At 39.9% G+C, this 23,856-nt stretch overlaps 1 protein-coding gene and 1 long non-coding RNA gene across 4 annotated transcripts; one reads left to right on the forward strand and one right to left on the reverse strand.

Annotated features, from left to right (window-relative positions):
- The first annotated feature begins 45 nt into the window (after nt 1-45).
- LOC147799074 (uncharacterized) lies at nt 46-15,121 on the forward strand. Of its 2 annotated transcripts, XR_015425214.1 has the most exons (4): nt 46-184; nt 13,749-13,883; nt 14,478-14,550; nt 14,981-15,121. It is a non-coding gene; the product is annotated as an uncharacterized LOC147799074 (long non-coding RNA). The 2 variants fall into 2 exon arrangements; XR_015425213.1 differs by lacking the exon at nt 13,749-13,883.
- On the reverse strand, nt 8,536-23,809 carry LOC110982307 (sugar transporter SWEET1-like). 2 transcript variants are annotated; one of them, XM_022240641.2, is made up of 7 exons: nt 23,629-23,808; nt 22,116-22,193; nt 19,714-19,837; nt 16,232-16,393; nt 15,073-15,192; nt 13,273-13,369; nt 8,536-12,651 (listed from the first exon to the last, which is right to left on the reverse strand). In XM_022240641.2, exons 1-6 carry the CDS (start codon nt 23,694-23,696, stop codon nt 13,277-13,279), a joined length of 645 nt encoding a protein of 214 aa, XP_022096333.2. In that variant the 5' UTR covers nt 23,697-23,808; the 3' UTR covers nt 8,536-12,651; nt 13,273-13,276. The 2 variants fall into 2 exon arrangements, with proteins under 2 accessions (XP_022096333.2, XP_022096340.2); XM_022240648.2 differs by lacking the exon at nt 15,073-15,192 and having other exon boundaries at nt 23,629-23,809.
- Nucleotides 23,810-23,856: the final 47 nt, after the last annotated feature.

Consider the following 23,856-nt stretch of genomic DNA (forward strand, 5'->3'; position numbering starts at 1 on the left):
GCGCCCTGCCCACTCACTAGTGCCTTAGGTATACATGTAATTAGCACGTGCTTTACGCATGTGACGTGAACACGTGTCAAACTTTTGACGGCAAGTGTTTCGCTGTCGGACAATCACGACTTTGATTGCCCAGAAAGCATTATGGCGGTGCCATGGTGCGATCTGTGAAAGATTTCTTCTGCAGGTGGGCAGTGTTTTAATTTTTATTTTCTGGTGATTATTATTTTATGCCCCCGTAAGTCTAATTATATGATATGCATTTTTTAACATCTGGTGTTGTGATTCCTCCATGGTTTGGAACACAGGCGTTTTTCACAAGCCTGCGTTCTTTATCCGTAATTTTACTAGTACGCTGCAGTGGCGCAACTATGTCCCGTGGGCCTGAGGGTGCTCACATTTTTTGAGGGGACACAATGAGCTGCAGCCGCAAATAAACTCTGCGTAGATTTCAGATGGGGGTAGGGCACCTGGGGGTCACAGGCATCTTGGGGGGATGGCCCCCTGCAACGCTCTCAGATGGAAGTTTCCTAAACCCAGGGAGTCGATCCGGGCCTAGGCCTACATGTATATTTCCAAAATCCCCCTTGTTCTTTTGGTCGAACAGCTAGTCGGGGGCATACCAGCGCTCGCAGTTGCATAACAAGGGCTAAATTTATGTCCAGGGATGGAAACATTTTTCTCAAGGAGGCACAGAAAGAAAATAAGTTGCAGCTGCATAGCTGTTCATGAACTCGGCAGATATTTCAAATGGGGGCTGGTGGATACCCAGCGTGGGGGTACAGGCAGCTGTTGCGGTTAGTTATGCCACTGAACGCTTGATATAGCAGAAAATATCAAGTTCAATTAGTAGACCATGTGCAGCCCAGAGAAAAATGTATGGACAAACAATTAAAATATTTAGGAAAGACCCGCAAATTTAGCAGATAAATTTTAATTTTATTGTTCATATCACTAGCGAGTTCAAGAGATTAAAAGCAAGGTTAACACAATCATTCTGCGATATTAACAGTTTTGTACATCACATCTACTGTAACCAAAATTTGGTAATTTTATTCATTTTAAACATACCTCGAGTAAAAAAGACCCCATCTTTAGTAAAACACTCAAAGTTAGAAATTCTAAACGTGTATAATTCCAGAAAAAAATGTAATCTAACCTCAAAGAGATTTTGAATGTTCAAGGTTGTTATACAAATAGAATGATGACCATTTTGACAATTTGTACAGAGCTGACTTCAAGGTATTTGAAATTGCTTTTTTCTAGGCCAGTCAGGTTTAAAAAAATATAAGAATGCCCATAAACCTGAAGCACTTTTCATACGTAACTATGGTTGTCCGTAAGGCTTTCAAAAGACATAAATGCGATGTTCAAAAAAGGTCAATCCTGTTGCATCTGAAGATTGCCACAAAAAATTCTACTTGTCAGCTTTTAACTTAAAGAGCTAATGACGAATGTTCAGTGATACCCTGAAATTGCAATAGGCCTACTTACAACATATCTCCTGTAAATTTTACTGCCTATAATTTTCGTCAAAGGTTCAGTTGCACACGGCGAAATATAAAAGCAAAGCCACAGATTATAAACATAACAGATTGCTGTTGTGCCATTGTCATAACAGTTGGATTACACATTAAATAAAAATGAATGGGTTCTGTTGCTTGCAGTGAAATATGGAAAGCAAAAATAACCCATTGAAAATTGTATTGCCCAATTCATAATAATCATGCAGTGGTAGAAAAGTGGTAACAAAAATTCAAATATTTAAAAGGGTTACAACTAATCTACTACAAATAATTGGCATCTCTACACAATCTGAAAATAATACACACTATCTCCTTCTATAGTTCATGACAAGTGAAAATTAACAGACTACCGTATTTTGTCTCAGACTTGCACAGATATTAAATAAAGCATGCATAACCTATCTTCATGGATGCTGCCAGCCGCAAAACGATCCAGTCAGGCAAGCAGTCACACATCCAGTCAGTACCCTCGTGGAAGCATAAAATGTAGAAGTCAAGAGTTATGAAAGTCAAAAGCAATATATTCATAATAAACAAACAAGTACATATGCCAACGAGTCACATAACACAGACATTTTGAAACAGGACATGTGCAAACGTGATCTCGCAATGGCAGGGCCGATCAACTCCTGAGGGTAGCAAGAACTACCCCTGCTACCCAACAAACAAGGAAGCACACTTAACTGCCAAAACGGGGCAGCAGTTGCGTATCTGGTCAGGCAAGCAGTCACACATCGAGTCAGTACCTATGTGGAAACACAAAATGCAGAAGATAATTAGCGATAGGTTAAAACCAAGAAATTCATGATAAACAAATCAACAACATAAACCAACGAGTAACAGGACACAGACAGTGTGCAACAGAACATGTGCAAACATAATCTCGCAAGGAGGGCCGATCAACTCCCGGGGAAGTAAGAACTACCCCATGCTACCCAACAAACAAGGAAGCACACGTAACTGGCAAAATGGGGCAGCAGTTGCCTATCCAGTGAGGCAAGCAGTCACACATCGAGTCGATCAGTACCTATGTAGAAACACAAAATGCAGAAGATAAGAGTTAGCTACAGCTCAAAAGCTACAAATTTGTGAGAAACAAAACAAGTACATACACCAGTGAATCACATTACACAGAGAGTGTGAAACAGGACATGTGCAAACGTGATCTTGCAAGGGCAGGACCCATCACCTCCTGATGAGGGTAGCAAGAACTACCCTGCTATCCAAAGAGTAAGGAACGACACTTAACTTGGAAATCGGACCAGCAGTCGCACATCCAGTCAGCCAAGTCGTCACCAATCTAGCCAGTAGCTACGTGGAAGCACAAAAGGTAAAAGATAAGAGTGACAGGTCAAAACCAACAAATTTATTTATTTATACAACATAAACCAACGAATCGCATAACACAGACAGTGTGCAACAGAACATATCATGTGCAAACGTGATCTCGCAATGGCAGGGCCGATCAACTCCTGAGAGTAGCAAGAACTACCCCTGCTGCCCAACAAACAAGGAAGCACACTAAACTGCCAAAATGGGGCAGCAGTTGCATATCCAGTCAGGCAAGCAGTCACACATCCAGTCATTACCTTTGTGGAAACACAAAATGCTGAAGATAAGAGTTAGCGATAGGTTAAAACCAAGAAATTCATGATAAACAAATCAACAACATAAACCAACGAGTAACATAAACAGAGTTTGCAACAAGACAAAGTGCAAACATGATCTCCCTAGGGCAGGGTTCATCGACTCCTGAGGGTAGCAAGAACTACACCAGCTACCCAACAAACAAGGCAGCACACTTAACTGGCAAAATGGGGCAGCAGTTGCATATCCAGTAAGCCAAGGAGTCACACATCCAGTCAGTTTCTATGTGGAAACACAAAATGTAGAGGTCAAGATTAAGCGACAGCTCAAAAGCTACAAATTCATGATAAACGAAACAAGGACATACACCAAAGAGTCACATAACACAGACAGTGTGGAACAGGACATGTGCAAATGTGATCTCACCTGAAGGTAGCAAGAACTACCCCTCTTACCCAAAGAGTAAGGAAGGACACTTAACTTGGAAATCGGACAGGCGGTCGCACATACAGTCGGCCAAGTAGTCATCAATCCAGTCAGTACCTAGGTGGAAGCACAAACTGTAGAAGATAAGAGTTAGTGACAGGTCAAAAGCAACAAATTCATGATAAACAAGGCAAGGACAAACAACAACGAGTCACATAACACAGACAGTGTGCAACAAGAACATGTGCAAATGCCATCTCGCAAATGCAGGGCCGATCAACTCCTGAGGGTAGCAAGAACTACCCCTGCTACCCAACAAACAAGGAAGGACATTTAATTTGGAAATCGGGCCGGCAGTCGCACATGCGGTTAGCCAAGCAGTTACACATCCAGTCAGTGTCTACGTTGAAACACAAAATGTGGAGGTCAAGAAATAGTGAGAAGTCAAACGCAACAAATTCGTAATAAACAAGCACATACACCAACAAGTCAAATAACACAGACACTGTGCAAGAAGACATGTGCAAATGTTATCTCGCAAGGGCAGGGCTGATCAACTCCTGAGGGTAAGCAAGAACTACCCCTGCTACCCAAAGAGCAAGGAAGGACACTTAACTTGGAAATCGGGCTGGAAAACGCAAATCCAGTCAAGCAAGCAGTCACGCATCTAGTTAGTTCCCATGTGGAAGCACATATAAGATAAGAGGTAGTGACACGTCAAAAGTTGAATTCCTAGGAAAAGGAGACAAACGAGCACATACGCAAGAGTGTGCAACAGGACATGTGCAAATGTGACCTCACAACGGCAGGGCGATCACCTTCTGAGGGTAGCAAGAGCTATCCCTGCCACCCGAAGAACAAAAAGAGAAATTTCCAAAGCACTTACTTAGAAATCACATAGCTTTTTTTCCATTCAAGTCTCATGCTTGTGCACAGGGGCATCAAGTGTTGTCCGTATATGGAACTCTCTCTGCGGCGATTTTCTAATCGCAACACTATTCCGCCTTCTTAGTAAAGTTAGTAAACTGCCTTGAATTTCAATTTGATCACCAAAATTATCTGAAGTTCTGAAGATTTCTTTTCAGTGCTTCATGTTTCCATCATCACGAGCATCGATTTAATAACTTCATTATCCGCACCCAAGTACAGGGAATCAAGCCATGGTGTGGCTAGGTCGCCTTATAACTGGTGGCGGAGGATAAGGTGAAAGGGGGCCCTATTCATCTTGGCATAAAAATGGGCAGGTTATTTGCCATTGGTCATGTAAATTCTGTAAAAAACGATCGGGGGTTGGAGGTGGGATGACCTCAAATTTTAGTGGCATTGCTGTTGAAAGCAGATAAAAGCATTGGAAACAGTCAGAACTTTTTCAACCACTGCTCAAGTATAGGGGTGTTGGATGCAACAAAGAATTGGTTACATTAAGATAATTCATGTTCAATCAGGTGATCTAAAAATGATGATGCACCCGCTGAGAATGTGTTGCAGCTTTTAGGGACCCGGCAGTGTGAAGTCAGACACTTGCCGCCATTATATCGATGACTGATGAACCATTTTAGGATGTACCTATTGCACCCGCTACCTTCTTAATATATTATTCTCGCTTGATATACCATACTAATTTCATAAGCAGGCTACTTCCCACATAGGCCTACTGAAATTGGCGGAAATAAGACGGAGGCACACTTTTGTTCCAACTCCAGGACAAACAGGTGACCAGCGATTTTGTGTGCACTTGACTTGGTACATCCTAAAATGCTTTATCAGTCATCGATATAACGGCGGCAAGTGTCTGACTTCACACTGCCGGGTCCCTAAAAGCTGCAACACATTCTCAGAGTGACATGCCAGCCGCTGTTCGCTGTAACATGTTGAGGGAAAGGATATGTTTTAGCTGTTTATTTTTAAACAGCTCACCCACGTTTAGTCTCCATCAACTCACATATCCACGAACCTCGAACACCACGACCTGCAGCACGTAGGTTGAAGATCATTATGACGCTGAGCCAGGCTATGCACATATTGCACAAAGCAGGTTTGGTCTGACTGTGCTCGATCACCTGTTCGTGGCGTGTCAATGCAGACACTTCAAATTTCGCGCATTGTGCCGCTCGACGACCACGAGGTACCAATGAAAAGACAAGGTTGGGGAAGTTGGGAATAGCCAGGCAGAGTGAGAATACAAAGTAACGGCCTGAATGAAGATTTTGCATAACAACCTGCAGATCACGTCTGCCATTCTCCAGAGTTTAGGCGGGAACTGGAGACATGGTTATGCAAATTCTTTGCCAGATTGTTTTCCCAGCTTTAATCGCCCCGACAGAACAAGAGGGAAGCATTGTCAGGTGGATCTTTAAACGGGTGGATCTCTTCTGTAGCGTGGGAACTGCAAGGGCAGCGGGGGATGAGTTTCCCCCAGAAATGTTGCCAATGTCTATTATTATTCATTTTAGGAATTGAAAGCGCCAGCATCTTAGAAACAGTATTGCCACTTTTCTCGGTGGAAAGGGAAATAGTAATTTTAAACAGATTTTCTTTTCAAGCGCCGTCGTTTTTCAGACAAACTTTCCATCTCCCTTGGACCGAGGAGCTGGTACTTTGAGCGGGGGGGGGGTTGGCTGTGCAAGACGTTTATGCGCCCGGACGTGGAAATGGTATCACATTACAAGGGACGATATGCAAATTTTGAAAATACTTTTTGGCTACGGGAACGTTTAAGAATACCTAAAGTCGGCGGCATTTTTGCATCTTACCTGGCTGAGTGGGCCTGACGACAGAGTGGTCCACCCCTTGCCCAACTTCCCACTCTGTGATCTACGTCCCAGTAAACGCATTAAGGGAGACAAGGGAACCAAAGACAGAGCCCTATGGTTGGATCAATCCACCTCTGGAAGTGGAAACTTAGCCACGCAGTCCTCTAGTTCTGACGGGATGGTAAAGCCACAGGGAAACATTTGCCAAAGTATTTGCACAACCTCGCCTCTCCCCTGAGAAGAGCTGTGGAGAATTATACGGGAATGCGGTACAGGTGTTCTGCAAAAGCTTCATTTCCAACCGTTAGTTTGCAGGTTAGCTTCACAGAGCAAGCTGAATCCTCGCGATCGCCCAGAAAGCAGAGTTTCATTGCAACGAGTCACCAATTTTTGTGACTCGAGTCGAATCCAATCATTGTGAGGTAGTGACTCGAGTTACGCAAGAAAGTCGAGTCAAGTATTTAGTTCGAACCAATTCTAGTCACAAATATTGGAACACAATACTATAAATAAAAACAAAAGAGAAAGTAATTCTTCGCTGGGCATTTTTAAATTTACTTCTCGGTTACTACTTGTGGTCACACCACATCTTGCTCTTGACGTCTTACCCTTGATGGTTATAACAGGACGTGGACATTATAAACTGGCCCTTAAAGTCATTGCAATATTTGTTTTTCTCAAAGACGTTTGATTTTATTTTTGGAAGTCGAGTTTGATTAATTTTCACTAAAGTCAGGTCTTCTGATGAAGGACTCGAGTCAAGTCATTTATCCGTTGGACTCGGTCAAGTCGCCAAATTGTGACTCGAGTCGGACTTAAGCCGAGTCATTGACTCGAGTCATTACAACTCCGTGAGGAAGTCTTTCATTCAGGACCACGTGCTCACCGTTCCTCGGACAGCATAGTACAATGCACGAAATTTCAACTTTGCAAATACGCAAATGGTCGTGTGTAAGACCTCACGGTCTGTGTACGTTTCGTGCGAGAATGTCTTTTCTCGTTTGGTTTTTCACACTTCCAAATGAGAGTTGATAAGCGAGAAACATGTCTATTTCTAAGGAAGGATTTTTTCTTGCTCACTAGTGCAGATGTCTTAAACACTCGACCACTGAGCTTGCCGGTGTCGCGATCGGCTGGCTGGAATTCGTGGGTTGAAGTCCTACCTGAGTACGCTTGTGGGATTTTTTTCACGAGCTTTTGGGTAAACACTGAGTACCGGTATAGGCCTACAGTGTTACAATAAACGCTGGGCAGGGCAAAAAAATCCAACATTCAAGAGAAACATATCGTTTCTCATTCTTTATTCAATAACGAAAAACTAGTTATGTTTTTTAATGTAAATGTAAACAAAAATAACATTGTAATCTAATGATACATTTTTGAATAGATGAAGAACAATTCCAGTTTTCATTTGGTAATATAAGAAATTACATTATAGCCGCCGAATTAATTAAATAAGGCTGAAATCGAGATTACTAAGAATTCTTTACTAACAATGTAACAGATGGAGCAACCTACGAAGAATTTTATGCTTACATTTTGCTATTTTGTCATAGTAGTATTGAAATTCCTTGATGATACATGTAGTTTTCTCCAAATCATCCGATTCTGTTTGCACTGAAAGGTATAGGCCTATTTGGAGTTTCATCATGGACACATCATTTTCGTCATCAGTGTGAGAATTGTGGAATACGTTGCCTCGTGTCATTCAACATTCTTATTCGTGGACTAAATTAAAATTTCCCTTTCATTAACTGCTTATAGGTGCTGGTGTATTTGATTAATTGTGCTCATTCATTGAACGTCTTTAGATCGGTTAGATTCGTATTTTGTACTCGTCCTGTTTTATTGTTTTGTAATGCATATAGTTGATTATTGTAATGAGATCTCGCAATACAAATTTAAAAGTATTGTTTTGCACGTATGATTATATTTCACTCTGTAATTGACTATAGAAAAACGTTCACAAAACGTGCAAGAGATATCCACTGCAATCCTCTGCATTCTTAGCAATTTTAATAGCATATCAGTTGGACGTTCAGCTATTTGGCAAAACTATTTGTTAAAAAATGCACAGAGAATAGGCAATGGCTTCCAAGTGAACTATTTTTTATATACACTACGTTTTTGTGGCAGGTTTTAGACACAGTCCGCATCCATGACGGTGTGTGGTAATGTGTTTTGTTTTATGCGGGAGTCTTACAAATTATTCCAGACCAGACAAAATCGTGCGTACGAGTTAAATATTATACGTGCGACTTGTAACACAGTTATGTCGTATGTTTTATTATCAACTTTCGCAATTGAACTTATGCGTGCGACTTCGAATTTGTACGACTGTACGACTTATGAATTTGAAGTTTCCATACATACATTTATATTTCTATACATAAGTGAAACAAAGCATTGAAATACTTCAACAGCTTTTTCAAAATATTAATCTGGTCGTCCCGGCCTGCATTTTATGGGTGACAACCTTGAACATGAAAATATATTTGAAGGCTACAATACTAATTTCCTTTCGAAAAACTGCATTTTAATTATTTCTTCTGTATTTTGTAACATGAAATTAAACAAGGAATTTCACCATTATTTACTTTTTATACCTTGGTGCAGAAACATAAAAACAGAGTTCACTCAATATCCTAGCCATCATATGGATGGACATTAATATGCGATTATGACAATGTGACCCTGCTTCAAGTTTAGACCAGCTTGCGCGTCATTGATATGCTAAATAATGAAATATATTAGTGTTTCGTTTTCATTGTCTTCATAGTCATTTTGATGTTAATGGACAAAACAATAAAATTTCTAGAATCATTTACCTTGGAGGCTTGCTGAAATAAATGTGGGGGTCCTTTCAGGCAAATATGATGGTTGGAAGCAGTTGTGTTCCTCATTGGTTTTAAATCTGCCTAAAAAAACAATGAGGAACAAAACTGCTTCCAACCATATGATCCACCCACCAACCAGCCTACATTCCGGGCTACTGGACTACCTTTGTACCAATCACGACAGTAAAGTTACAGAGACAGTCACGTTCTTGTAGCCGGAATTAGGGGCTTTGCCTCCACTTGATTTGTCCACCCCCCACCCTAACCACACCCCTAACCCACCCTTTTCAACACTTGGAAAACACTGTCACGGTTCGGATCGATAAAAGAGTGAACAGTCTGAAATTCAAGAAACAATTACCCAATTTACTGGACTGATGAGAAATCACTTATCACTTAAATACATTAAGTGAAGCAAAGCAACTTTAAAATCTGTATTGCATGACTTTCCTCAAGAATGAGTAGAGCATGCAATATGTATACTGACAAATTAAACTATCAAACAATCAATAGTCAAAATAATTTTTAAAATGCATAACAAAATTACCCATGGCAACACTGCCAAATTAAATGAAAAGCAAGAAAGACACAATCATTAAAAACACCCAATAGTTCCAATAAATTAATACATGTATAAAAATCCATATCAAAATATGAGCAAAATTTATGAATAAAAAGCCCATTTGAATCCCTTTTGAAAAAGTAAGCTGCAAAATTGCTGACTTTACAACATTCATTTGAAAACACTTTCATGTACATGTATAAACAGATACTTTTCTTTTCATCGTTTTAATTAAATGTCATTATTTAAATCTTCACTTCATAGTCCTAGTATTTAAGACCTCTCAATATTCCTGTGTTACTGAGCTTTCATTTTATTCATTTCTAGTAACTACTTGTTTGCATGTTGAATTCTGTCAAATTACAAGGTTTCTATAGTTAGCTGTATATTGTTCACTGGTTTTATTAATTTTAATTTCATTTCAATTGTGGCGCTTCATATACCCAATAGTCTCATGATGCTCGTTCATATAATTGATTTATTAATATTTTGTAGTACATTTGTTGGTGGTTTTAAATAAACAATTTTAACGCTACTGAATTGATATTACTTTATTCATACTTTATAATTTTATTTATTTCACATAGTTATTCATCTTTTAACCTTTCATTAAGTTACTTATTTGTGCATTGTTAAGGCCTTGAAGACTGAATAGTAAAGCAGTGTCAAGGCTACCCTGATGAAATAAAACAAACAGTAAGAACAAGTTCAAGGTGTCACTTTTTACAACTTGAAAATGAACCAAATATACAGTCACTAAACGATATTATTTTTCAATCAGTTTAAATCTGTGCATTTTTTACATCAAAATAATCACAGACTTAGATTCTCAGAATACTTTACATGTAGATATGTGGCCAAATTGTCAAGGAAGCTTGGCATTTTCTCAGATTTTGATTAGCAATGATCTTCATGTACTTGTCAGAGGAGCTCTTCGCTTCTTCTGGTAATGAATTGAGTTACATGAAACAGACACCGAGAGATACTGAGAGATCACACGGTGATAATTTGTACTGCAGAGTTCAACCAGCAAGGCGATTGCACAAGGCACGGTGGGAGTTGTGTATAAGAAAGTCTGCAAAATTGATTGTTGATGGCACTTGAGGTTTGAGGTCACTGCAGTGTCAAGAAGCCATTTCTGCAGATTGAGAAAAAGCTCTTCCAATCACATCCTTTGAGAAATACTGCTCTAAAAATGAATGTGGCAGGCAGTGTTGTAGTCGAGTACTTTCCGAGTACCAACGTTCTCCGCAAAATACTGAACTGGGTAAGAGGGAATAAAGCCAGAGTGCACAGGCATTTGATGGTAAATGTGCAAAGGTAAGATTACAAAATAAATGTTAGACTTCAGACACTCCCAGTTGTGTAAAATTTAAGTTTTAAGGAGAAAAGTACTCGGAAAGTACTCGGCCGAGTACTTTCTGAGTACTTTTGTCTTAAAAAGTTAATTTTAATCAAACAGTGAAGGTCTGAAGTCATTGTGTTGCTTTGTAAACTTACCTATGTGCATGTACCATCAAATGCCGATGTACTTCAGCTTTGTTCCCTCCTAACTAGTTCAATACTTGGTAGAGAACTTGGTTCTCAAAAAGTACTCGACTACATCACTGGTGGCAGGACCATTTTTCATATATTTTAAAGATGAATACTATTTAGTTAATGCATATGTTTCTGCATCCTACAGATTTTACCCTTCTATAAATATCTCTAGACAGCAAACAACATCAGGTATTTATAAGGAAAAATCTGGATTTTTAAATGCATGGTCATTGGTCGGTATGTGAACTAGGCCACGTACCGGGGGCATATGGGGGGGGACATGCTTCCTTTTTTTTCAGGGATTAAAAGTGTCAGCCTTTTAGATATTGTACAACCACCTTTGTTGAGGAGTGTGAGGATTCTTTCATGAATGGAAAAAACTGGCAGACTTTCAAAAAAAATTCCATCCCCCTCCGTGACCCAACATCTCGATAGACCACAGCAAGAAATCAAACATCATGCATTCCATGATGCATTTTATACTCTCCTTTTTTGGTAATCTAGAAATGTCTGTATTAGAAAGTTATTTTCATCTGATCTATTTAATCCATGATTGAGTAATAGAAATTAAAGACACCTTAACACAAACTTCTGTATCTGAACCGAAATTCTCTCTGAGAAGACAGAGTCAACTGCTTAATCACTGTTTTTCTGAAGGACTGGCAGTGTGGTCAAATTGAATGCAAAAACTGTGCATGTACATGTACAGTGTATTTAGGAATTAGTAGGTGTTAGATTTGCTGTAATGACTGAATATTTGCTCAAGCCACTCAACTCTAGGCTCTTACATTTTAGTAGGCAGATCCCATCAAGGGGAGTGTGGCCTAATGCAACTAGCGATCATAGGGTCTACGGTTCCAATTCAGCTGCTGGTTACATGCTGCCTCCTTTGGGAAGTCATGTTGACCCTACTTGCCTCTCCATCTACGGCACAAAATGTACTTGTACCTATGTGGGCAGAGATGGTTGTTGGGGCTTGCTTGTTTTGTATCTAAAGAGGCTGCATTTGAGCCACATACTCGCCAGGAGCTGAGATTGTTTTAGAAAAGTTTATGGGCCCATTGAACAAGGATAATACATTAACAGCCTTGCAAAATTGAAATGTTGTGTGTACCATAATCATGCACAGAATACAGTGACCAATAAAATACCAATCTTTTTAAGGCAAATTCTATAATATTGTTAACTGCTAAAATTCATTTTATACATGGTGCTTTGGTGAAGCAGAGGTATTTTGGTGGGACAGAGCACAGCCTGAGGTAAAACATCACTCAACAAAACTGACTCCCTGACTAAGCAATTTATGTCTTACACCCAAATCACAGAGTAAACTGCATGATTCTCTTGTCTGCCACTCATTAAGATTACTAAAAAATGGCGGGAATGAGTGGCTAGCAACTGGAGACAAAATGGGAGAGTGTTTCCTGAAAGAGAATGAAAGAAATGTAGATCATTACTATTACCCATGATCTCATCTAGTAATTAGCCCACAATTTAGCACTAACTTCTGACATGATCCTTCAAAATCAAACCATGATTTTTAGAAGGCTTCTGATGGATTAATGAGGGTACAGTGCACATACTATCCGGCCAAAACCAAATTTCTTGATTGCCGCTTGGAATAACACTCAAGCCTGTGACAGTCATGCGTAGTTTCAAGCCATAGCCAAATAATTCAGACAGCCTCTTACTCTACAATGGACGTTATTCCCCGTGACACTTCAAAGAGGGAGCCACTGTGTTTTTTCTAGCAATATTGAGTTTACTTTCATTGGGAAGGTTCACTGGAGAAAAAGAACGTTTCGGGAGTTGGGGATAACCAATCTGACACAACATTTTGAAACCTATTAATGCAGTCACCAAATAAGAGACCTTGATTATACTCTATGCCATCTGGATTCTGAGGATCACTTCATGATCATGATAACAAGAGCATGCATGAAACAGCCCTAGCTGTGCAAGCAATTTGTAAATGTCTTTTTTTCCCATCATCTGGCAAACTGACTTGGCTTTGGATGACATGAAGCTCAGAAAGGAAATCTCACTTTTTCACTCGGACTTGGTGGCCTTGCCCGAAGACGGGTAACACCACAGAAGGTAGTACTGAATTGAGCCAGACACGACACCAGATATACTTGGCACCTGAGGGAAGGAAAGACAAATTTCATCAGATGTAACCTTTCTCTTTACGTTAATTTGGTTTGTTACATCAAGTCCAGAGAAGCATTTGACCTGGAAACTTTGCTTTTATTTTCTTCATTTAAGTAAATTTAACTCGAAGAAAATTCTGACCATGGCAATTTTGAGTGATTTGTACATTTTGCTTTGTAAGATTCAGCAAAATGAGGCTGCATACTCGGATGTCCATTGACCTCTAACAACAAATGCTGAAAAGTTTAGTAAGGGTAGCTTGAACAGATGAACCTGTTTGAATACTGTCATTTAATGACAAGGCTGGTCTCATTTCAAACTTACTAATGCCTGTGGATATCGCTTACAAATTGTTTTTACATACGAGCAGGAAACACTGAGAAGTCAGGCATATGGCCCATCAGCGACAGTTCAGCCAGGTGGTCAAATCAGAGGAACAACTGTCCTTCCTGTTTCTCAGTTTAAGTTTACAACAAACAGATGAGAAACTTTGTGCAGTTTGGTGGTTAGGTTCTTTCGTTATTTTTTAGTGATGTACATTTTTACTGTGGAGTTTCTAATGGGGTAAAAGTGGTTTATTGGCAGTCTTTTACAAGCATAAGCCAAAACTGACTACAACTCGGTTCTTTAAAACTCTATATGTATTTACCAACTAGGCCTGTGCAGAATGTACAAATTTTCAAGTACAAAGTACAAAGTATTTGATCAATTATGGAATATTCAAATATTCATTTTCAAATTTAAATATTCATTGCCAATTTCAGGTCAAAGAGTCAAATATTCAATTACTTGATCTACACATAGCTCAGCCCTACTACCATCATTTTTTTTCCAACAGATGATAAAGCTCATAATGCAAACACAAAAAGTCAACACAAACACTGTGAGTGAATATTTAACCAATTGATACTTTTTTAAGGGTCATCCTTTAACATTCACCCTAAAAAAACATGAGGGAATCCATAAAAGGCTACAATTTGGATTCAGCATTTGTACCATTTCTTCACGAGGGTTTCAATTTTATGTAGGAAGAAAATGTGGCCAGACCCTACGAAATGAGTCCTAAGGTATTTTTATTATGTTTGAACTTTTCCTTTAGGTAAACCAAACTGAGCTTTTGTTACGTGTAGATGTACCACTGAGTTTGGTCCTGTGACGATCATGGGCATGATGTGAGTGAATATGTCAATAGCTCTCCTCTTGATTTCAACTGAAGACTAGTTTCTTGAGGCCTGTAAACCAAAGTGGCTTGGGAAACTTGCGGCTCAATTTGTTGGGTTGGGTCACAGCAAAGTGTTAAGTTTTTGACAGACGCTGGAATTTCCCACTCAAGAATGCTGTTAAAAAATGCCCAGGCACTTCAGATAAAAATCAGTAATCCCTTTGCCAATCCTACAGCCTTAGATCTGCCCAGATTTGTGGATGATTTATAAATTTGGCGTGCAATTTTTTTCCTGTTCCTCTTAATCTGGCGTATGATTTTGTAAATTAGAACGAATTCCTTAATTTCAAAGAGTGATTAAGTAATGCAAATTATCTTCCAAACAAATAAAACTAGTGTGAAGTCAATTTCAAAGGTATTTCTCTTGACACATTACACAGGTCACATGTAACAGGGGAAAAAAAAGTCACATGGATTCCCAATTTGTGGAATGACTTCCACAAAAGCATTTTGATTGAATCATCCAACTCACCGACAGTGCTATGTCATTGACTGCAATGCCGTACAGCACCCAGAGCACTGAAGTGACAAAGATGGCAGAGGCCATGGATAAAGACAGCCCTTCACTGGACTGCTTCTTGAGAAGGTTACCCTGCCACCAACAAGGGGGAGATTGGGAGATGCAGAAAAATCAGCAAAACAACTACTGGGGAAAGTTGTAACATCGACAATAATACTGTAGCTGACCTGCTGCGTGAGAATAAGACAGACCTTTTTGGTTAATTTTGTTTCAGTTTGCATTAGAAAAAGTAAGCCAAGCTTTTTTGTGTAGAGATGTCATTCATTTTGGCATCATGAAGAAAATGGGCATTGTGCAGATGAATACATGTTGACATTCCTAAGGACTTGTAGAGTGCAAGATTCTATTAAAGACCGGTAACTCGGAAGTAGCAACAGCAATCAAGAAATGTCATTTCTACTGAGTGGGTTGCAAGTGCTGTGCTTATCAAGACTTTTAATCAAGGCTTTTAAACAATTACCAAGCCTGAATTCTCTCACAATTACAATGAATATGTGTATCTTGCTGAAAAAAGTTACATGTGGCATTTTCCTTAAGGTAAAAAGTGCAAAACCTCAAAAAATCCCCAAATTGGGGAGCAATCACAACCCTGCAAAAAAGAAGGCCTCACAATGATACAAAGATTGTGGCGGAAACATTATGAATGAAATTGACATTATGAGGCCTTTTTTTCTTTAATTAAAAAAGAAAGTTTACTTCTTGTAATAATTAAAATGTGTTCACTCTTTTAGACACCTTAGGGCTGTGTTGTCATGCCAACTTAGGTGGAACCCATTTTGAAGTTTGGTTAATATGTCTGCACGACTAAGCAGGAGGTTGTGGGTTCAAGTCCCATCTTAGTAAGCTTGTGAATTTTTTTGCAAGCTCCCAGACAACACTGAGTATACAGTCATGAACGCATGTCCATATAGGGACGAAAAACCTCTGACTAAAGCAATACAACATCAACTTCATGGGTCCTTGAAGTAAGGGATGAAACTATGATTTTTTTAATTAGTTTGGTAAAAGGAGTCAGCAAGCACTGAAAGCATTGAAGAGTGACCATCAAGCATATGGTCAATTTTGACAATGCAAGACCTGCGATGTACAAATGCATGGCTGTTTTACTCACCATATCTGCAATGGGTGCTATGTTCATGCATGTGATGAAAAATGTGACCAACAGCCCTAGCTGGATCTCAACAGCATATGGTTCACGGATGATGCGCGTCAGGTAGACATAAACACAGAGAATCCCCACGCCAGAGAACATGAGCTGCTTAAAAGTGGTACTCTGAGGAAAAGCAAAGTGGACAGATCTTGTTACTTACATTGCCCATCTCATTCCACTATAGAGTGTTGAGGTGAGACGTCATTTGGAACCAGAAAGTGCAGTGCAAACCAAACAAAATAATAGAGTACTACATCCGTGCATTTTTACGCTAATACCTTTTACACACATAACTGTACGCATGACTTGATCACTTTGGTACTCTATCTGCTGTGAACACTCCTTTGATGGGAACTCAATGGCGGGAACAAAGTTTCAAGTGTGTCTGGTATGGTATTACCTAGCAGTGTTGTAACGAGTCATTTTAACATTGTGACCCGAGTCAACTCAAGACATTAGGTCAAGAAGTTGAGTCAAGCCACTTTGTGTAGTTGAGTCGAGTCAAGAGCTCGAGTCTAGTACCGAGCTCGAGTCAATTTGAGTCACAAATTTTTGAATAAAATACAATAAAAACACAACTAAGTCATTTTTGGCATTTTTATTTTCAATTTAAGGCATACTGAAAATAAATTAGGGTGACAGGTATCTAGCTAACTAATGGCGAAACAAGTCAAGTCACTGTAATCCTGTGTAAGTGGTTTACCCGCTCACATGGTTTGACTTAAGGAACACCAAATCTGACAGTAACTTGTATGAAAGACGAAGCCTGTGTGGTCTGATTAATAGGCCACTTTCAGGGGTTATTTTCTAAATCCAGAGATGAAGCCTGTTTATTTTGTTAACTTATATGGCACTCTTTCCCTATGGGAGGATGTCCCTCAGTGTTCACTGATGTCTGATTTGCAAAATCTGCACGATGTTGAATGCTTATTTTTTATCTTTTTTGATTTTACAGTTACAGAGTCTGTATGCCACTACAGCTCTGAGCCTGTTCCATATTTGTTAAGTCTTTCACAAAACTGGCGAAGTCACACTTGTCATTTGCTGTGCACAATGGTGGAAGGAACACGGAACCAGTTTGTTTTTAACATTCCAACACATAAAATATGCTGTATGATACCCAATGAACAACTTCCATTGCAGGCTCGTGCGCAGCAAAGACCATTTCCGAAAGGATGGCTTCGGCATTGGCTTCGGCGTCCACCCTAAAATGGGGCTAGATCTGGGTCACTTTCAGGGGTTATTTTCTAAATCCAGAGATGAAGCCTGTTTATTTTGTTCAAGGGTTCATGGCGTCAGAGTGGCGATAGAGGTACTAGATAGGGTTATCTTGAAAAAAGCCAAAGACGAAACCAAGAGAAGTGAAAGCGTTTTAAGTCTGGTTCCGGGTTAGCATTACATGCTACAGAAACACAACGTGGGAGTCTGCGAAACGATGTATGCTTTCCATGCATGTGCATGTGCCGGATGTACACATACATCCTGTACTATGTATTCACGATCAATGTAAGAGCAGCGCCATGAGTCAGATTCCAAATATTTTTTCACCAAAAATATTTCGATTTTATTTTTTTTTTAGACTTCGAGTCTTCCTGTACTCGAGTCAAGGGAGTCTTCATGGGAGTCAAGTCAAGTCATTTGGTCACAGGCTCCAGTCAAATTGAGTCATATACTGGTCAGGACTCGAGCCGAGTTGCCAAAAATGTGACTCGAGTCAGACTCGAGACGAGTCATTGACTCAAGTTATGACAACACTGACTCCTAGGCATGCCTGACATGTAACACCAAGTGCACTGTACATGTACATAATACGATACTGTACATGCATGTGTCGTGATCACAAGTGCATGCACATTTCAGTTGTCTCCTGATCTAAACATACGTTGTTGATGCACTGTATTTGGACACCAGGGCCATTTTACAAACCATGGCATAGCATGGCATGGGCTCCATTTTTTGCTGCAACGTAAATTTCTGCCTGAATGGAGCTCATGCTGAATTAAAAGGTGTCGCTGTGATTTAGAGTGTCGGAAATAATGCAATTTATGCAGCAAGGTGTCCTGCGACACGCTGAAACTACAGACATCATAACATCCGTGGCGGCACCCCTTGGAGAGAACCCTGATTTCATTGACTGGCCTCATCGCCGCTCGTATGCAAATTGTGTGGTGTACGTGGACCGGGCCATGCCAGGTCATTACGGCATGGATGGACGATGTAAACACAGGGTATTTATACTACATGTGTGTATGTACGTTCATGAATACTGAACTTTAATATAGTGCTGGCGCATAGATTTTTCTCCATTAGGAACCAATGGCTACCAACTAATTTTTTTCTGTTTAAAGGGTTGCCCTGAAGGTTTATATGTCATCCAGCATAGGGCTGTTAATTAATTCATAATTTGAATAAGTTACCAGCCAGAAACTCTAGAGCCCAACAGTAAAAAGCTGCGAAGCTGACCATGCTGACAATAGCTGCTTAACAAAATGGCAAAATCTATACGTTCAACAAATGTTGACTGGTAACCTGCTTTTGCTAATCAAATTTTCCATGCTTTGCAACTTTCTGTAGTTACCAGCTCTGAAGAGTTGGCCTCTGGTGCAGAGAGGTAGAATATTTACTATCATTGTTCCGAGTTGGAAGTGCATGATTAGTTATCATAAAAGTACAAACAGAAAGGTGCTGGTACGTGTAGTGCTGTGCACAGGGAAAAATGAGTAGAAGCCAAGCTCTTAAGCCGAAGATTTTGAATGTATGTAGTCCGCTTTGACAAGTTGATTCAATTACATGTACATGTAATGATTTTAACATGAGGACACGATCTGGCGAAACACAGGCACAGCTGATGGGTTAAAACATGACTCATCTCCAGCTGACATTTAAATATGCTAATACCTTGTATATTTAACACATGTACATGTATACCAGGTCTGAGAAGTCTGTGGAGAACATGTTGGGGGCTGCCCCGAACTCTTATGCCATGGCATTTACCTGCGCTCAAGAGAAGGTACAGGGGACGAAAACATTCTTAGTCAAATGATAACCAATCATCATGCAATGAACCCTCCTATGCTGAAGTCGCTCTTTGGGTCATTTGGTAAACACCTCAAAGAAGCACAGCGGTGTTGTGTTGTGCACTGCACCAACTGTCCCTCACAGGAATATCAGATTGCACTTTTGTGCTGCCCAACAACTGTACTTCACTGTTTCATGTGCATCATTGTGCAGTAAACCAAATGCAGTGAAGAGGACTGCACAAAAGACCCTGGGTCATTTTGTGCTGACAACCTACTGTGTACACACTGAACCTGTGCATGTTTGAGTTCCATATAGAAACTACATGCTCACCAGTGACTGAGGGCATTTGTGCCCATTTGTGCTGTAAAACCATAGGAGGGTTAAATTAATATGTGAATTTGGGTATGGTGAACAAACTGTACCTTTTGACAACTGAAGAAGAGAAACAAGGAGACATAGATGGTACTCATTGTTATTCCTACCCCACTGACAATAAGCAGGACGCTGTCGGCCCGCAGCATTGCATAGCCCAGGCAAGCTGTGTTACTGAAAATGAAGGTGGGGAAATTTGAAGATTAGTTGAAAGAGTGGAGACAAAAAGGGGGAGTGGAAAAAGGGGGGAGTCTGGACATTTCATTATGCATTCGGGAAGAATTCCATATACGAAGTCCACTGTAATATCGCGTAATTACTACAAAAGTATCCTTACTATGATCGCTGAATGAAGACGATTCCAATAGGCATTGAAGAGCTGAACATCATAGGACAGAAATGTGGAGTTTTGGGCACACTTTTGGAGCTACACATGGACCAGGTTTACATCGACAGGCGGCCATCTTTGCTTCTGAAGAACATGGCGAATGCGCACGACGTGTGCGCATGAACCGAATCATATCCGGAAAGAACCATTATGTAACAGGGGTTGGGCTGCCACAAGCATTGAGGTAATTTTATGCATGAATCCGCAACACGAGGAGTGCAGAGGGCCGTCATCTGTCTGGATGGATCTACACAGTTCACGAAATGCTGCGCAATGTGCCCTACTGTACATGTACATGTACAATTTTTACTTGGGGGAAAATAGTGCGTGTTTTGCGACAATTTTAAAGTTGGACAATTTTTTTAGAAGGAAAAAAGGGGCCCAATTTCTTTTACAGACAGTTTGTAAGTTGGACAATTTGTTTAGAAGGAAAAAAAGGGACAAATTTCTTTTAGAGAGTGCTTGTCAGTTGGAGGAGTTTTTTTCTATATTTATAGAGAGGGAAGGGGAAAAGGGAGCTGAAACCTGTCTTTAGATTATTGTGTGGCTATCTGTGCTCTAAAATGTGAGGGGAGGCTTGTACAGGAGAAGAACATCCTTAAGGATTTGATTGAAGTGGTCTACTCCTGCATGTCGGCAGCGCCACATGTATTCGGCCAGGTAGAACCCAAACTGGTCGCTTCCACTGTATGGTGTGGATAGTCACCTCTGTCACCAAATGCGCGACTCCAATTCTCGCTCATAGTGCATGTATTGCTAATGGATGAAGCAACACTCCACCTAGCCTGAGTTCTTATACAGCATTGGACTGAAATTCCTTCTTTCGTACGGCCGACTGCATTTCTACTTGTTCTTTCTCTCTTGGTTTACATAATACGACGTACGGAGATAACTCACGTCATACAGTCAATTGTGCTCAGACATGTACCTTACCTAGTTGATTTCCTTTGGCACAACCTACTTATATTAACAACGGATAGCCACATTTATTAATATTTAAATATTCTAATTTATACAAATATTTGTGAATAATTACATATTCAGTTTCATAAATATTTAATTTTTTTAAATATTCATCTTGACCTCATCTTGACCTCTCCTTAATTCAACCGTAACTTTATATGGAACATATCGACTTTCTCCGGCAACAAGCGCTCGTGTGGCGTGGTCAGTTAGACTGCTGTATTTCTATACCTAACAGTTCTCTTCATTGCAGGTTCGCTTCCCCTTTACGACACAATTTGGATTAAATGTCTTAAATGTGTATACTAACTGTAATAATCCTTGTACTAATGACAGGAAAACTGTGGAGAAATAAAAGGACGGGATAGTGAAGGAAAGAGGAAACGGTAGAGGATATAGTAGGGAAAAAAAGAACGGCAAAAGGACTCACTTTTTTGCCGTTTTATTGCGTGGGGCCCCTTCTTTTTAAACCTGTCCCCCTAAGTTACTGAACCCCCTTTCACATCTCTATCCCCCAAAAATAAATGTCGCCCCTTTTTAAATCTGTCCTGGAGCAAAAATTTCTCCTAAAAAGTGAACTTCGTATATGGAATTCTTTCCATGCATTCTTGTATGGACTTTCTAAGGGACAATGCTAAAGTTTGGAGATTTTTACACGCTTGGATGGAAGGGAAATGAACTATAATACCATAAACTTTATTGACAAACAAAAAGACACATGTTTTGCTCTTTTGAAGGAATAATCCACATTCCCCCCCCCCATCTGCCAATGGGTGGAGAGTGATGGCTAAACACCCCAAGAGAAGTAAAAAAATAAAGGAGATGACAACAAATCCCTAACTACAGATTGGTTAGGTTTGAATCACTAGTTTGTCTCTGCCTGCAGCTCTATAATATCCACATGGTGCTCCTTCAAAATCCTCACATTTAGATCTCTCAGGTGAGCCCCACCTTTGAGCCATGCCCCTCCCTGAAGAGGGTACAAAGTTGGACAAAACAAATTTGAGAACTTTAGATTGTAAATGTACAAGAATATTTTTACAACATTTTTCTTTTTTTTAGATAGCACTCTAGAAACAGTTTAGATTACCGATATCTCACCTGACAAAGCCGGCCAAAAATGGCAGAAAAGGCACAGAGTGAGTGGTTCCCTTGCGGATGATATCAACAAAGATGGGTCTGTTGAACAAAGGATTACAACATAAAAGGTAGATGATACAACAGAATTGAAGTGCAAAACTAAACTGAACTCTTGAATATCCCTCATGGCCAACATCAACTTAGATCTGCTGATCTGAAAAGAAAAAAAATCTGTTCTGTGCTAGAACAAGGGATGTTGAGTCTGTTTTACAACTTCCCTTTGGCAGGCCAAACACTGCATGCCATTTACTGTCTTTGCATGTGTACCACAACTGTGCCTGTACTTGAAAAACTTGCCACCAGCCGGTCTCATCTTAACCAATTAGGGGGTACTTTCTAGTCGGTAAGCACAGACAAGGGAAACAAAATGACAAAATTTAGGAGGTAGTATTCACACTGAGTTGCCTTCTCTGCTCCTACAAATATGCAAAATACACTGACACACGGGTGCCTTTTAGTTCATTTATCATTGAAATAAGGCATTTAAGTCCCAAGAATTAACCTGTTCAAAAGATCTGGCAAATCATGTTAATTTTAGAAAATTTTCTCAAATTTTGAAAACTCAATTTAAAAACTTTCAATTGATTCATACTCAGCTATTGTCTTTGGTAGTTACGTTGTTATAATGTCCTTTCTTCTCAGTCATTTTATATGTTGCTATGCATACTTTGTTGGGTTACTTTTGTTCAGGGGACCCACAGTTGGCAAGCTGTATTTTTGTAGGTCTCCTATCTCTTGATATTTTTACTGTTCAGCGCAATCTTGACTCTTGCACAAGTTTATTGTTCTGCCCCCGAATTGATTACCCTATGAATGGATTTATTTAAAAATGCAAATCAACTCTGGAGGACTACAATAAATCTGCAACAGTTTCAAGATTGATTTCAATATTAGTAGGGTAAAAAGTGGGGGTATTCGACCATGTAAGAAAAGCAAGAAATTCAACCAGCTGTGTAGTTTTTTAATGCAGTTGGTCGAATTTTCCTCCTGGTCAAAATTCCCACACTCACCCTACTGACAATTTTTTTAACTGTGTAACTTACACAAACTATCACAGTCAATGAATAACAATTAATAGTACAGCATAGGCCTAGGTAGATCTATCTCTTTATGCTGCCATGGCATGACTGAGATATTATATTAACAGTTTAAAAAGAAAATTAACTAAACAAGTCCAACATGAGATGCAAGACTATTATTAAAGTAGCTAGGACATGTGCTAGCTAGTCCGAGCATGTGTTTTATTCCTCCATGGTCCGAGTAACTTGGATGTCCAAATGTTAAAAAGGCGATTTTTGGAGTCCAAGTTACTTGGACTATAGCTACACGTACGTATAGCCTACTAATGCCACACACCCACAACCCTCGACGTTACCACACAGCTCGAGCTCCCCACGGTGAAGGTAAGGGGATCGAGAGACGAGAAACGTCGAGTCATTATCCTACAAATTATCTTTCCCCGGCTATCACTTACATTCCTCCTCCATTGCTTGCAATCGTAACAACGATGCAAAGCCGCGAGAGTAAAAGCACCCAATCCATTTGTGCTTCTGAGTAGTGATAATGAGGTGAAACAGCAGCATAAAACTCGTCACTGCGGTACGGTGTGCCTTCGCACGTCCTGACTAGTACTACTAAGGCCGCGTACGCGCGCGTACATGTACTCGTATGTACATGTAAATGTACGTGGAGAGATGAATCG

Source organism: Acanthaster planci, linkage group LG05, assembly GCF_054643075.1.
Source record: "Acanthaster planci isolate LZ-2023a linkage group LG05, COTS_SCS, whole genome shotgun sequence".
NCBI classification, from domain to species: Eukaryota; Metazoa; Echinodermata; class Asteroidea; order Valvatida; family Acanthasteridae; genus Acanthaster; species Acanthaster planci.